This window comes from Anabas testudineus, chromosome 9 (assembly GCF_900324465.2).
Source record: "Anabas testudineus chromosome 9, fAnaTes1.2, whole genome shotgun sequence".
NCBI lineage: Eukaryota > Metazoa > Chordata > Actinopteri > Anabantiformes > Anabantidae > Anabas > Anabas testudineus.
The window spans coordinates 19,472,230-19,485,459 of NC_046618.1; the positions used below are offsets into that span (position 1 = coordinate 19,472,230).

Sequence of the window (13,230 nt, forward strand, 5' to 3'; positions counted from 1 at the left end):
AAATAAATAAATGAATCCATCAATATATCAATGAAACATCAACAAATGATAGGTCAACGCATTTATTGGATTGATTACTTCATTTGTAAAATATTTTTCTCAATCTTGTTTTTTAGATACAAATGAGATACATGTAAATCACATGCTTCTCAAAGATGCCGTAACCAGTTTGGTCCTCCTTATTTGTGTAGTTGGTCGTTTTAATGACTTTACATTAGTGTCACAAAAAAATATCAGAATAACTCAACAATAACAAATATAAGAATATAAAAATATAGGGTCTTCTTTTAGAGAAATAAGGTTCTTTCATTAATCATCTTTAAAAGAATTAACTTGGTAATGGTCCTCTCTAACTGGGTTTGAAATACTTCAACAAACTGTTTGCCTGATTGCCCTTTCCTGCAGCCTTTCTGTCTTTGGTCAAGAAGCTTCTCCCTGGTTTCTTGGAGGAGGGGTTCTTCAGGACCAGCTTCTGTTGTTTCCATTCAGACATTAACTCCCTTTGAACATCCGGTGGAAGTTCAGAAAACACCTTAGGGTCCACATTTCCTGGGAACTCGCAGTCAGCAGACTGAGGAAAAGTTAGTTTTCCTTCTTCTATAACATTTTCTCCTGGAAATGCACATGTGCCTTCAGGCTGCTGGAGATTTACAGTGGTTGCTCGAGCAGAAGGATCCCATTCATTTATGTCTTCTCTTATGTTTTTAACATCTTTTGAGTCTGTAAATGGTTGTACTAACTTGTTTTCTGTTATGTGGAAGGCATCAGGTACTGCAACTGGTTCTGACAGGTTGGTGGAGGTGCTGGGAAGGGCGTTAATGTAGGCAGGAGATAACAGTTCAGTCTGGATTTCCTTGGGGAGAAGCTTGAACACCTCTGGGTCAACGTCTGGGGGCAATCCATGAGCCTCAGAGTTATTTGTCTCGATAGTGTCTGACTCCCATCTGCTGCAGGATACTTTTTGATTATCATCTACAGCCACAGCAGAGCTCAGTTTCCATTTGAAGCCATGTAATGCTGCCTCAGAGCTACAATGGCTTTTTGTATTTACTGTCTTTTGTGGAGGGTGTTGAGTAATCCTGCTGTGTGTGTTGAACTGATGATCCATGCAGTGACTATGCTCACTATGAGAGGAATCCCCCTATTTGGGACAAAGGAGGAGGAGCACAAATTAAAGTAGTGCCAAAAGATATTAAGCATTTTAGGCAAGTAACAACAGAATGTAAGAGAAAATTTGCTTATATATGTCTCCAGCATTATGTAAGCATGGAACAGATTTTAAACTTTTCAAGGTTATCCCTAAAGATATCCCAAATGAGAGTTAAGATAACATTGTACTGCACTGCTTCACTGCACTACCTGGATCTGTGATGACAAGACCTGTGTTTTTTTAGGAAACATGCTATGCGAGAAGAAAGATCTTATGGAGCCCTTTCCACTGATGGCAGCTCCTCTGGTTTGCAGATTGCTGAAGCAAACATTAATGAGAGTGAGGTGGAAAGCAGCACTGCTGTCAACCAACTTGTGGAAGAGCTTCATGGCCAATGGAACCAGCTGGGCCACGGCATCATCACAGCAGCCTACAGAGACATTACAGAGTGTTAGATCTGGATGTTGGATGTTTATGCATATGTTTTATAATTTATTGCTGCATTTAAAGAGCTAATAGTTTTAATTCTTGTATGATTTTCCTTACTAATTTGTTTTCAAGCTAGAAATAATGATTTTAGCAGCTATGTCTGTGTAAACATGGTTCAATCTGCATTCATAGAATTTTTGCTTATGTGGGGTCACAGAACATAGACTTTGAACTCAATGCTGATATCATGATATAAACTTACTGTTGTGTAAAGTTACTGTAAAAGGGTCATCATACAGCAGAAATATGTGCAACCTTAACATTTATATAAAGTTGTGTTTGTTGTCATCTGATATTGATAATAATGTCATTGATAATAATGAGCAGTGGCAGTGAATCCAAAAAGTAAACTTTTTCAGTTAGTGGGAAATCTGCAAAAGTCCTGAGCTCCTGAAGGCGGGGCGTTACAGTGTCATTCCAGGTGTACAAGCTTACCAGAAGTGACCTTCTGTCCAACATGGTTGGGGACTGGACACTGTCGGCTCTCCCGACTAAACCACTTGTTGGTCGCTGAGAATCTACGGATTGTAAGCCGGAAGGTTTGAGGCTGCCTGCCATCTCTGTGCATCCTAATTTTCAAACAGATGATAAGGGCTAGATTCAGTGAGTCATGCCTTTAAGGCTAGAATGAAATATTCATTACACAGTTGCTGAAACTGGCCCTGACCTCTCCACCAGACCGCTCAAGAGTTGTTGAATCTTTTCCAAAACTTCTTTAGATGATGATATTTTTTTGAAGGAGTCTTCATTACTGAGGGACTGAAACATGAAGGTGACAATAATGAAACACCAAAAAAATAATAGTAAAATGTGACAATTTGCACATAAAAAAAGAATTAAATGTAGACTACACAATGTTATATTTCTCATTAATTGAAGCCTAAAGTATCCAACATTTTGGTGCCAATACAGACCTTTGTTTATTCGAGTCTAAATATCACACAAAAAGCAATTTGTATTTGTTTTAGTCATACTGGCCGATTATCGGCAATTATTTATGTACGTGACTTTATTGACATTTATATTATATTTTTGTCAGTACTTCTCAGTTGTACATACACAAATTATACATAAAGGGCCTTAGAATTTATTGTGACTTGGACCCAGATAAGCTGCACAAATGAATCAATTAAAAATTATAACTTCATATAACTTAAGAATGGAATTTAATGTCTACTAACAGTAAAAAAATATTTCCTTCAAAATCCCCAAATTACACGAGAATGCTGAAACATAACTATTAGAGATTCCTCACTTATTTCTTCCTTTCAGTGACTAAAGATATAATTTACTACTATGGCAGATGACTACATCAGCCTACCTGAGGGGCCCCAGTAGGGGTGACAGGTGAGTCATCAATGCCAACAGCTAGATTCTTCAAGCGCTGAGCAAAGGGACCTCCAAACTCTCTCACCAAATCGTTCAAGGGAAAGAACTGCAGGTCTTTCACGCTTTCTAATCCCAGGGCTTGAAGTTTCTTAGCAGTTTGGTAACCCACTCCTAAAAGTGCATGTCGGAACCACAAGTTTATTGCTAGTGATACCTGAAACTGATGCCGACACTTCAAAGAATTATGGACTGAAATTTAAAAAAATGTCTTGATCAAGAACAAATTTTTATATGCTATATACCCGGTACTTTGCTGAGACTACTCAGGTTGCCCATGATGTCGCTGACATTCTCTGGCAGCAGGGTGGTTTGCTGATTGGGTTTGAAAGTGCCTGACACCAGTTTGGCCAGGAACTTGTTTGTGGCAATGCCAGCACAGCCAGTCAGGCCCAGTTTGCTGTGGATGACTTCTCTCAGCTCTTTTGCAATATGTGAACCTACAGCCAGCCTCGGGTGGTCACAGGCTTTAACATCTGCATCTGAGCAGAAATAGAAAAACAGACATGTACTGTAAAAGCAAAACGTTATCTGTGGGTGTGAAAACCTAAACCTTCTTGTCATGTAGGGGGAAACTGAAAGTGCAATGCAAATATTTTACATCTTCTAGCTTTTCAGTTTGTCTCACCACTCATTTCCCAGTTTCTATAAGCCAGATGTACAGAAATCTGACTTACTCAAATGACTGTAGATGTGTCCATTAAATGAAAAGGTATTAGACTCTGGTGTATGCGCTAGCCTTTTTTCCACAATCTCTGTGATGTCCATGAAGTTTTCATCGAATCCAAGCCTCTCTACCAGTGGACAGTAGGACATTAGCAGCTCTGGATGGATCAGAAGAAAAGGTAAAACAGAAAATATATATAATGTTAGCAAGGAAACATTTGAAGAGAGCAATTAACAAACATAAGACTAATTTGTAGGTGTAATGTATGTGTAAATGAGAAAGCAAAGGCAGAAATAAAAGTAGATTGTTGCCTTTAAACTACAATTAGATTATTTTCCTACATCATTTAGCCTCACAGCATACTACAGTTTGTATGGGAACACAACAGAACACAGATTTGTAGCTGTGATATACGACTCCTGCCTACCTGTCACTTTATAGGACATTTCTCTGTAGTGTGTCAGGTCCTCTCCATTAACCAGCACCAGCTGAGGACATTTCTCTTTGGCATCAGTCACAGACATGAGCTTGGTGAGACCCTGCTCCCTTGCCACATAGTTGCAGGTGACTATTATGTATTTTTGCTGAATACCTAAAGATATGAGGAACATTACTGAACCATAAGTGAATTCTGGGCTTTAATAGAGATTCAACTATTAGTCAGTGTATTCAGTTTACCCAAAGGGACATCTCTCAGTGCTGGGTTTCTGATCATTTCCACCTGAGCATAGAAGCAGTCCATGTCAAAATGCAGAATGACTCTGTTCACAGGTATTGATCCAGGTGTTCTGTTGAGGCTCGGACCTGAAAAAGAGTTAGTTATTTATATAATTTTGAATAAAAAAAACAGTCAACTGCATATTAATCGTTTCCGATTAATTTAGTTTTGATTAACGAATCAATTAGTTAATTGACTAGCTAATTGTTGCGGCACTGGTGCAAAGTATTTTATTTTTTAATGTGTTTATGTATCATGTACAGTAAATCTGAACGTTAACTAGAGAGCTATGCCAGCATGCATACATACATTACCAGTAAAGATGAACAGATAATGGTTATAATAGATGAAACACACAATACATATAATAAATACTGGATGAGTAACGTTATTGAAGAGACTGGTTTCGGTTTAACACTTTACCAGGAACTGCAGCGGTGCTGGCCGGTTCCGAATCCACGAAGCTTTTCATCCACTCGGTTTCATCCTCTTCCACCTCATCCTCGCTACGATCCATGGCACACGGTGCAGATTTAATTTGTTTGGAAGTTGTTTACAAGTCGCACACGGATGTTTGTGGTGTGGGGACCCGGAGAACACGGAGCGGGTCCCAGGTGTGTTACCGCAGCGGCGCCATCTGTCGGCGCGGAGGGATTACTGCGTGTCACCACACGAAAGCGAATTAGCGCTCATTGCTGGACGTGTGCCAGCTATATTGACTCTGTGACTAAACAGGGTTAAACATTTATTTTAGCTCATGTTAACGTAGCCACACATCGGGGCTACGCTGTTAATTAGTCGCCGTTTCAACCGTATATAAGTGAGGCTGACGTCACCTGAAGTTCAGCTGGATCCGCCACCTGTCGGCCGGTCGTTAATTAACCATTAGCCAGGTTTCGGGCATCACAAAGTGGCGTCTTTGCCCATGTTTCCCTCGTCCGGTCTCTTTGCTGACATTCGGTGTCCTGTCTCTAAACATGGGCTTTGTGAGCGGCCTCATTGTTTGTACAAACATGCTTCAGAAGTGCGGGATATGTTCGTAGCTTCCCCGCAACCGTCCGCGGTCGACTCGGCAGGTCAGTGTTTGAGGTATGCTGTGCTGTCGGTAAGCTAATGCTAACCCAAGTTTGTAAACCCACGTTTTAACATCAGTTCGACGTCAATTTTCCCTTTTTTTATGAAAGTTAATTAACGCTAAACATGTAATGTTTGATAAACAAAGATTTACTGAAAGATAAAATGGTTTAAACTCCTTTGTCAAGTGGCTGCCTATTACGATGATGGCGACCCGCGAGCTAACTGGATAATGGTTTTAAAGTATTTTGGAGGTTTTATTTATTTACTTTTATTTTTTTACGTGTAGGCGAAATAATAATTAAGGGAATACAGGAATGGAAGATGTGCTAATATATAGTGTTGCCTATTATGAAGCTAAGTGGGGAAAAAGTGTAAGCTAATGCTACTTCAGGGGTCAACTGAGACAAAACTGTACAAAAACTGACCAGAATAAATAATTAGACTAGAAGTATGTTTTAATGATTTATATTAATTTGTTATACATCTAATTTATTAGTAACACTTGCACAGTACAGTATGTTAAAATACCTTTTCTTGATCCCATTTAATTCTTGGTTTTCTTTTAAGTTGTATAGGTTGTATTTACATATGTGGTAATATACAATTTAAAATAGAAAAGTGAAATGATCCAAAAAATCTGTCAATTTCTAACACACAGATATTTCTAAAACTTTTTTTTTTTAATGAATATATATATATATATAGAATGAGCTGGGCAGTGACTGTCACTGCCATCTTATCATTAATGGTATTTATTTAAATAATGTGTCTGAAACTGTAGAAATACATTTTAATATATACAATATAACACAGTCCAGTATGACCCCCACTATGACTTCAATAAACATAGTAGAATTATCACCTTACTAACAGTTTCAACAGAAACAGAGAAATTATGACTTTGTACACGTAGAATTCATGTCAGGGCTGCTTTATCGGATGGCATCAGATTGTACAGGTTGTCAGTGAGTGTATGTCTTTTTAACTTGTGATAGTCTGGCGTTCTAGGTATTTTTGGTAACTTTATTTTATTGAATATAAAGATGAAGCACATTTGTAGATCTGTTGTCTTTATTTTTTAAAGTTATGGTTGGTTAGAGGGTCTACGCCTTGCATGTGATTATGATCCAAAATATTTCTTGTCCTTCAAAGGGTAATTTGGTGAGAACATAAAAAACACAAAGTAACGATTCAGAAACTTTAAACTGAGTGACTGTAGGTTATAGATGTTGCTAATTTAGTGATTTATTCATAGAGCAACTTTATCATACCCAATAACACAATTCAGCATAATGAATAAATTAATTGAAGGCCAAGTTAAACAAGCGAGACCCAGTTTTACTATGTTTTTTTTTCAACTTTCACTTTAAAGCAGAAAAAAAAATTGACTTCAAGTTCTTTTTGAACAGAAGTCCAAAATGGCTGTCTGTATGCTGTCTGTGGAGCATCAGTAAATGAGACCAGAGATGATTGCCTCCAGGAGCTGGAGCGGATCAATAAGGAAATTGAAACTGTAAGGCACGAGGTGGAGGAAGAACAAAGGCGATTGTCACGCTACCAGACAGTACACACAGGCAGCAAAAGCGCAGCACGCAATTCCTCTTTAGCAAAGACTGAGACTACAGCTAAAGATATAGACGGAGGTTCCTACCTATTGTCTTCATGCACAGACTTTACTAAAACTTACTCCAGAGCCAGGAAGTATGTAGTTGACAACTCAAAACCAAGGACTGATTTGGAGTATGACCCTTTGTCCAACTTTTCTGCTGACCTGCGGTCTTACAGCTCATCAGGTAAGGAGCAAAAGCATATAAAAAAAGATTTAAAAAGGAAAAAAACTGTACCTTGTGACCAAAAGAAAATACTTGGACATCAGGCTCATCCCTCTAGATCACCATCTCCAGAGCCAGTTGATGACTCTAATGAAGATGATGTCCTGATTATTGATATTCCTCCTTCACCTGAAAAAAAGAGAAGCCGATCTCAGAAACTTTCTGATTGCATTGCTGGCAAATCTCAGAATACTGAAGAGGAACTGGAGGTTAAGACGGAACCTATTGCTGCATTGCCATGCTTTTCAAATGCTGAATGTGCATCTGCATCAGGGATCAAAGCGAATCAAGATCTAACTGATCTTTTTGGGAACAAAGAATATGGGAATATAGCTGGATGTGTACCAGACCAGAGAGGTGTAAATCCTACAATTAATAATTTTCAGGCTGCTATTACAGAAGTCGAGGACAGCCTTGAACCTGCAAGTCTTTCTGCCGCTGCACACCAACAAGCTCATTGTTTGAATACTTTTGTGGCTGAAGAGGAAGAAAACGTGTTTCAGGTTGAATCACCTCAGTGTGAGCTGCCCCTTAGTGTTGTGAAAATGAATCCCCTGAAACCATGTGACTTTCCACAGACAAATTCAATTTTTTATAAAGCACCAGTTGCTAACTCTGATTTACAATCTGGGCACCACATTGAGCAGCCAGCTTACAACAGAATTTATAATCACTGTTCTCCCAAACAAATGATGCCTTCATCTGAACCCAGTCAGCACCTTCTGGGAAAGGCAGCTAACGCAGAGGTTATAATCATTGAGTCCAGTTCTGAAGAGGAAGAGCTCCACTATTCAGAATTGGACCTGTCTGACAGTGACCCAATGGAGGAATGTTACAGGATCTTCATGGAGGCAAACAATGAGAATAAGGGCAATGAAGAACAGTCTGACATGTCTGTAAGTATGCTAGATAATGAAGAGACAATGTGAAGGGTCATTGTGAACAACTTCTCCTTTACTTGGTTGTTTGTAGGTTGCAACGATGATGGGTATGGAAAAATCTAATGAGGTAGACGGCAAACCCCAAGCATTAGCAGGGAAGAAACGGGTGGCTCATGAAGCTAAACATACAGAGGTACTGGTCACATACACATGATATAGCTAATCCAAAGTTGTGTTCTGGGGAAAAGCTGCCTGAACAAAGGTTAATGTTATGAATTAAACTGTTTTAATAGTACAAATTTCAGTATTATTGTGCTAATCTTGTCAAAATTATAATTTGAATGGCTTTCTGATTGATCACCTCATCATTGAGAAGACATTGGCCAAGAATAGACCTCAGCCCCAGGTTTTGGTTCCCCTGCGTGGGCCAACAACTTCAGCTTTTGGCTCTCAGCCCTCCAAAATCCAGCAGACACAGCAGAGAGCCTCCATGCTGACTGCTTCAGTCAAAGGTGGTCAGGCTTTTATTTCCTCTACCTGTCAGAGGAAGCCAGAGACCCAGAATTCACACTCGATTTCGTCTCAAGCCCTAGAAAACCTGCAGCCTGCCCCTTTACAAAATGGTAGGTATTTGTTTGCTGTAGTATTTAAGATTTAGAATGAATTTAAAATAAAAGATTATAAAAGCCATAAAGCCATAAAAATGTTAACATTAGATATTGGCTTTTGTTTTTTTTCCATGTACATTTTTTTTTCTATGCAAAACCCAAATCTGTTCATATCTACATGCATTTCCTGTATTATTCCACAGCTTACATGAACTACATACCTTTGGGAACTACTGTGATTGACATGGGCAACAACTTGCATTTGATCCTCCCAGAGGGTGCTTTCCCTTTGCCTGTTGCTTCCAGTTCCAGCCCAGTTACTTCAGTGCTAACTCCCATTAATCAAGTGCATACGAGCACTCTCGCAGTGAAACAAGCATATTTTCCACCTGCAGTTACCCCTGTACAAAGACTTCGCACAGCAGCACCTGTGCTCATTCCTGCTCCAGCACGTAATCCTTCACTGACTTCTGCCTTTGCTACGGCACAATCAACAACTCCGATTGCACAAACTGTTTCTCAACCTGCTGCTATTGCTAAAGTAAGTCCCCCATTATTTGGGGCATGTTTTTATAGCTGTCACTGTACGTTGTTAAATTATTTTAATAATTATGAATGTATTATTTCAGCCATTGCCTACTAAACGTAAACTGAAGCAGCAGTGTGAGGTTGCCAAAGTGCCCCATGATGTCCGACAGCGTTATGTCAACATGTTCACAAAGGAGTTCATCAAAACAGCAGCTAATGTTAATGATGCCTTTGAAAAGGTGAGCATATGCCACTGTTGTCCTCCTTGAAAAACGACAGTCTTAATACTTATTTTGACTGTTGTGTTGCTCTTGATAGGCCCTTGCTGAAGAAAGGAGCGTTTACAATCGCAGTGTGAACAAACTTAAATACCTGAGTATTGCAGTGAATGCACTGAAGAGGCTGAAAAACCAAAGTGCTGTTGCAGCTAAAGGCGAGACTCTGGAAAACCAATTTGTCACAAAGAGTGTAAATGACATTAATTGAGCTGATTATTTTCTCCCCCTATGCAGATGAAAATCAAGTTGACAGCCAAAGAGCCAAAGGCAACATACCTTTTAACCTGATTAACTTTAAAGGAAAGGGTGAGAATTTTTCTGAATTAATCCTTTTGATTGCATTTTTATTCCATTCAGTTTGACAGATCTAGTGTTTGTTTTTTTCCAGCAGATGATGCAGCATTTTATGAGAGTTTGACAGATTATATTTTGACTGAGGAAAAACTGGTTGAGAGCAACTTTCCTGTCCAGCACCCAGAGAAACCTGGTTGTGCTGCTCTTTTTGCTGACAACAAGAAAGGAAATACAGATTGTAAGTTAAAATGTAATACTCACAAAATACTTGGGGACACAGTTTAATGCTGTTCCTGTATTGTCACTAGAGGGTGCAGTTGTGTTATACTTGGTGTGAAAGTGAGTCTTCACTTTTGTTTTTCTTAACACTTTCTGTTGTGTTGATAAAAGCCCTCAAGAGGATCTGTTGTCGATGTGGAGCTACATATTCTGTGAGCCGAACAGGCAAACACATTCGCAAGGAGGAGTGCAACTACCATTATGGCAAAGCAGTTGAGAATAAAGGTGAGTATTCCATACTAGGGGTTCAACTCAAAGATTATTTTATTAATAGCAAGCACATTTTAATTAAATGAATTGTTTGAGCTACAAAACACCAGAAAACAGTGGAATATGCACTTAATACAGTAACTTAGCATCCAAGGTAAATATATTGTGGGGTGGGTTGTATAGTTTTTGAAGCATTTGGGATGTTTTGAAACTTGCAGTGCCAGGTGGGGTGGAGACACGCTACAGTTGCTGTGAGGGAGTCATGGGAGCACCTGGGTGTCAAGTGTTTAAGGTAGGTCAACGGCATCTATGGAGCTCTGGCAGGTGATGTCATGCAGTCCCAGAATTCACCAGTTAAAATACTGCCATGTTTGCTGGAGTACTGACACTTGACTGGTTTACTAAATATTAAAAAATTTCATGCCACATGTATGGTAACTCCAACTTTATTTTGCCAGTTGCACGTCCATGATTCCCTCAGCCTGGATGGGTTTGTGTCAACTGTTCCCAGACATCCCTCGGATACAAGCTGTCCTGGGGTCTACTCTTTGGATTGTGAAATGGTGATATCCGTTTCTGACGGGCTGCCTTTTGTTTGTGTTAAACAGCATTAGAAGCATTAGATCATTAAAATACATAATTTGACTTTCTAATATAGCCAACACGGTCATGTTACAGATACTTTAGCTCCACATCCTTTTGCCCTCTTATAGTATTAGACACTAAAGTTATGCTGCGTTTTTATGTGTGGAGTATATAAAGACATTTTTAGATTTTTCTGCTACATGCAAGTTGACATGGGTTTTTAAGAATTTGTTTTATATTAAATTGGCCTTAACTCTTTCAAATATTTGTATGCAGTGAAATGATTAAGAATATTCTTTCTCTTCATAGTGTTATACCATTCATGGTCTGGAGCTGTCTAGAGTGACAGTGGTCAACTCTAGTCTGCAAGTAATCTATGACACCTATGTCAAACCTGATAATGATGTAATCGACTACAACACCAGGTAATTGGTTACTTGATTGTCTTCCCCTCTTTTTTTTTTTTTTTTTTTTTTAAATGACCAATAAGTACTCTAAACCTAAGTAACCTGCCCTCCACACACAAGGAAATGGAGATGGTAATCCTGCTCTATCTATAAATCAATAGATACTTTACTACTACTGTTATAGATTTTCGGGCATCAGTGAGGAAGAGGTGAAGGGTAACCACACCTCCCTTAGAGAGGTCCAACAGACATTGCTGAGCTTTATCAGCGCTGACACCATACTGATTGGACATGGCCTGGAAGCAGACCTCTGTACCCTGAAGGTGACTTCTTGCAACATTATTTACTTTTTGGGGAGAGGGATTATAATTTCTTGACAGTATCTGTCTGTGGCAATTTTGGCTCATGTGTATCTCACACATTTATGCAAATACTGAATTTTTGAAACCCAGGATATTGTTTCTTTGCATGTTTTTATAACTCGAGCTACTTTATAATAAAGTAGCTTGTAACAGAATGGCATACAGTTTTTAACACTGCCCTGTGCCAGGTTCTAAGCACCATTAATTGTTTGTCTTTCTTGTGTAATTCATCAGCACTTCATTTGAATGTGTGGGTTTTTAAAAAAAACAAATCAGCTTTAAAAACTGCCACAACCTTGATGGTATGGGAATATGCAGTGGTCAAGAAAAACAGTCACATTTTATTTTACATTGTATATTATATAAAATACTGAAACTAGAAGTAATAATGTAGAGTTTCCCTTTCAGAATTATATAATTCAATTCTAATTATTGACGCCTTGCTCACCTGTATGTAGATCACTTAAATGCTTCTGCTCATAATAGGCTATGACTAGACATACTGTTAAATAGCTTACTCTGTAATATTTGTTCATAATCCGTGCAAAGGTGTGTTTCTGTACAGTAGCAACAAAAGAACTATTAAAGTACTTGAGTAATTGTACTAGTTACTTTAGCTGCTCACCACTACTTACCAAATTTTAAAGCTGCACCTAAGCCAAAGCTCAAAGTGGAGGTTATTTATGATCCAAGTAACTTTCACATTTAGTGAGGGTGTACCCAATGATGAGGACTTCAGATATCTTCCTCTTTACTGTAGTTGCTCCATGGGACAGTGGTGGACACATCGGTGGTCTTCCCACATCGTCTAGGCCCCCCTCACAAGCTGACCCTCAACAACCTCACTGCTGAATACCTCCGGAGGATCATTCAAGAGAGTGGTGGGTTGTCATGAACTACAGCCACCATGCAAGTGTCTGTCCTAATAAAGAACTAAATTTATAACCTTACTATAAAATGTAATATAACCGATATATGGTTCAACGTGTTGATGTCACTGTTTGCATGTGTGTAATGCATTGCTGTTTCTCCCAGTTTGTGGCCATGACACTGCAGAAGATGCTGCTGCCTGTATGGAGCTTATGTTATGGAAGGTCAAAGAAGATGGAAAACTGAAAAAATGATGGCACATTATTTAAAAAAAAACAAATCCTCACACTGTTCATACATGGAAGAAAAAAAAATGCATATTTGAACGTCACATCTATTTGTTTGACGCTCTGATGGTTTCTAAAGTATTTCTGGATGACATGCAAGGGCTGTTTATATTTTTTTAGTTTGCTTATATCACTTAATTTGTTAATGCAGTATTTTCTGTATGTTAATTTTGGATTTGTGGCCCATGTGTCCATGTCTGTATGAATAATTGTGATGGCACTTTCATATGCTCAGAAAATCAAAAAAGGTGGGGTCTTTTCAGTATTAACCAAGTAAAATCACAGATTGAAATCCTTTTGTGTGGGTATTTTTTTTTTTTTT

The 13,230-nt window shown here is 38.7% G+C and overlaps 2 protein-coding genes across 4 annotated transcripts; one reads left to right on the plus strand and one right to left on the minus strand.

The window, feature by feature from the left end:
- Window positions 1-46: 46 nt before the first annotated feature.
- On the minus strand, window positions 47-5,349 carry poli (polymerase (DNA directed) iota). Its single transcript, XM_026343795.1, has 11 exons — window positions 5,247-5,349; window positions 4,834-5,067; window positions 4,371-4,496; window positions 4,120-4,284; window positions 3,703-3,849; window positions 3,271-3,507; window positions 2,961-3,139; window positions 2,307-2,398; window positions 2,075-2,208; window positions 1,360-1,580; window positions 47-1,141 (listed from the first exon to the last, which is right to left on the minus strand). Exons 2-11 carry the CDS (start codon window positions 4,925-4,927, stop codon window positions 350-352), a joined length of 2,187 nt encoding a protein of 728 aa, XP_026199580.1. The 5' UTR covers window positions 4,928-5,067; window positions 5,247-5,349; the 3' UTR covers window positions 47-349.
- Window positions 5,271-13,208, plus strand: LOC113151006 (RNA exonuclease 1 homolog). 3 transcript variants are annotated; one of them, XM_026343792.1, is made up of 16 exons: window positions 5,271-5,486; window positions 6,897-8,215; window positions 8,292-8,393; window positions 8,577-8,823; window positions 9,012-9,349; window positions 9,438-9,575; window positions 9,655-9,769; window positions 9,849-9,920; window positions 10,003-10,146; window positions 10,299-10,412; window positions 10,616-10,689; window positions 10,856-10,960; window positions 11,292-11,407; window positions 11,574-11,712; window positions 12,512-12,632; window positions 12,787-13,208. In XM_026343792.1, the coding sequence occupies exons 1-16, from the start codon at window positions 5,336-5,338 to the stop codon at window positions 12,873-12,875; spliced, it is 3,384 nt and encodes a 1,127-aa protein (XP_026199577.1). In that variant the 5' UTR covers window positions 5,271-5,335; the 3' UTR covers window positions 12,876-13,208. The 3 variants fall into 3 exon arrangements, with proteins under 3 accessions (XP_026199577.1, XP_026199578.1, XP_026199579.1); XM_026343793.1 differs by having other exon boundaries at window positions 10,006-10,146; XM_026343794.1 differs by lacking the exon at window positions 5,271-5,486 and having other exon boundaries at window positions 7,101-7,280; window positions 7,364-8,215.
- Window positions 13,209-13,230: the final 22 nt, after the last annotated feature.

Excerpts from the sequence above, each read along its gene's own strand:
- LOC113151006 (XM_026343792.1), top strand. The coding sequence starts at position 5,336 with ATGTTTCCCTCGTCCGGTCTCTTTGCTGACATTCGGTGTCCTGTCTCT. Across the intron at positions 8,824-9,011 it reads GCCTGCCCCTTTACAAAATG|CTTACATGAACTACATACCT; the intron begins GTAGGTATTTGT and ends ATTATTCCACAG. Across the intron at positions 10,147-10,298 it reads CAAGAAAGGAAATACAGATT|CCCTCAAGAGGATCTGTTGT; the intron begins GTAAGTTAAAAT and ends TGTTGATAAAAG.
- poli (XM_026343795.1), bottom strand. The coding sequence starts at position 4,927 with ATGGATCGTAGCGAGGATGAGGTGGAAGAGGATGAAACCGAGTGGATG. Across the intron at positions 3,850-4,119 it reads AATGTCCTATAAAGTGACAG|AGCTGCTAATGTCCTACTGT; the intron begins GTAGGCAGGAGT and ends TGATCCATCCAG. Across the intron at positions 2,399-2,960 it reads CCCCTACTGGGGCCCCTCAG|TCCCTCAGTAATGAAGACTC; the intron begins GTAGGCTGATGT and ends TTCATGTTTCAG.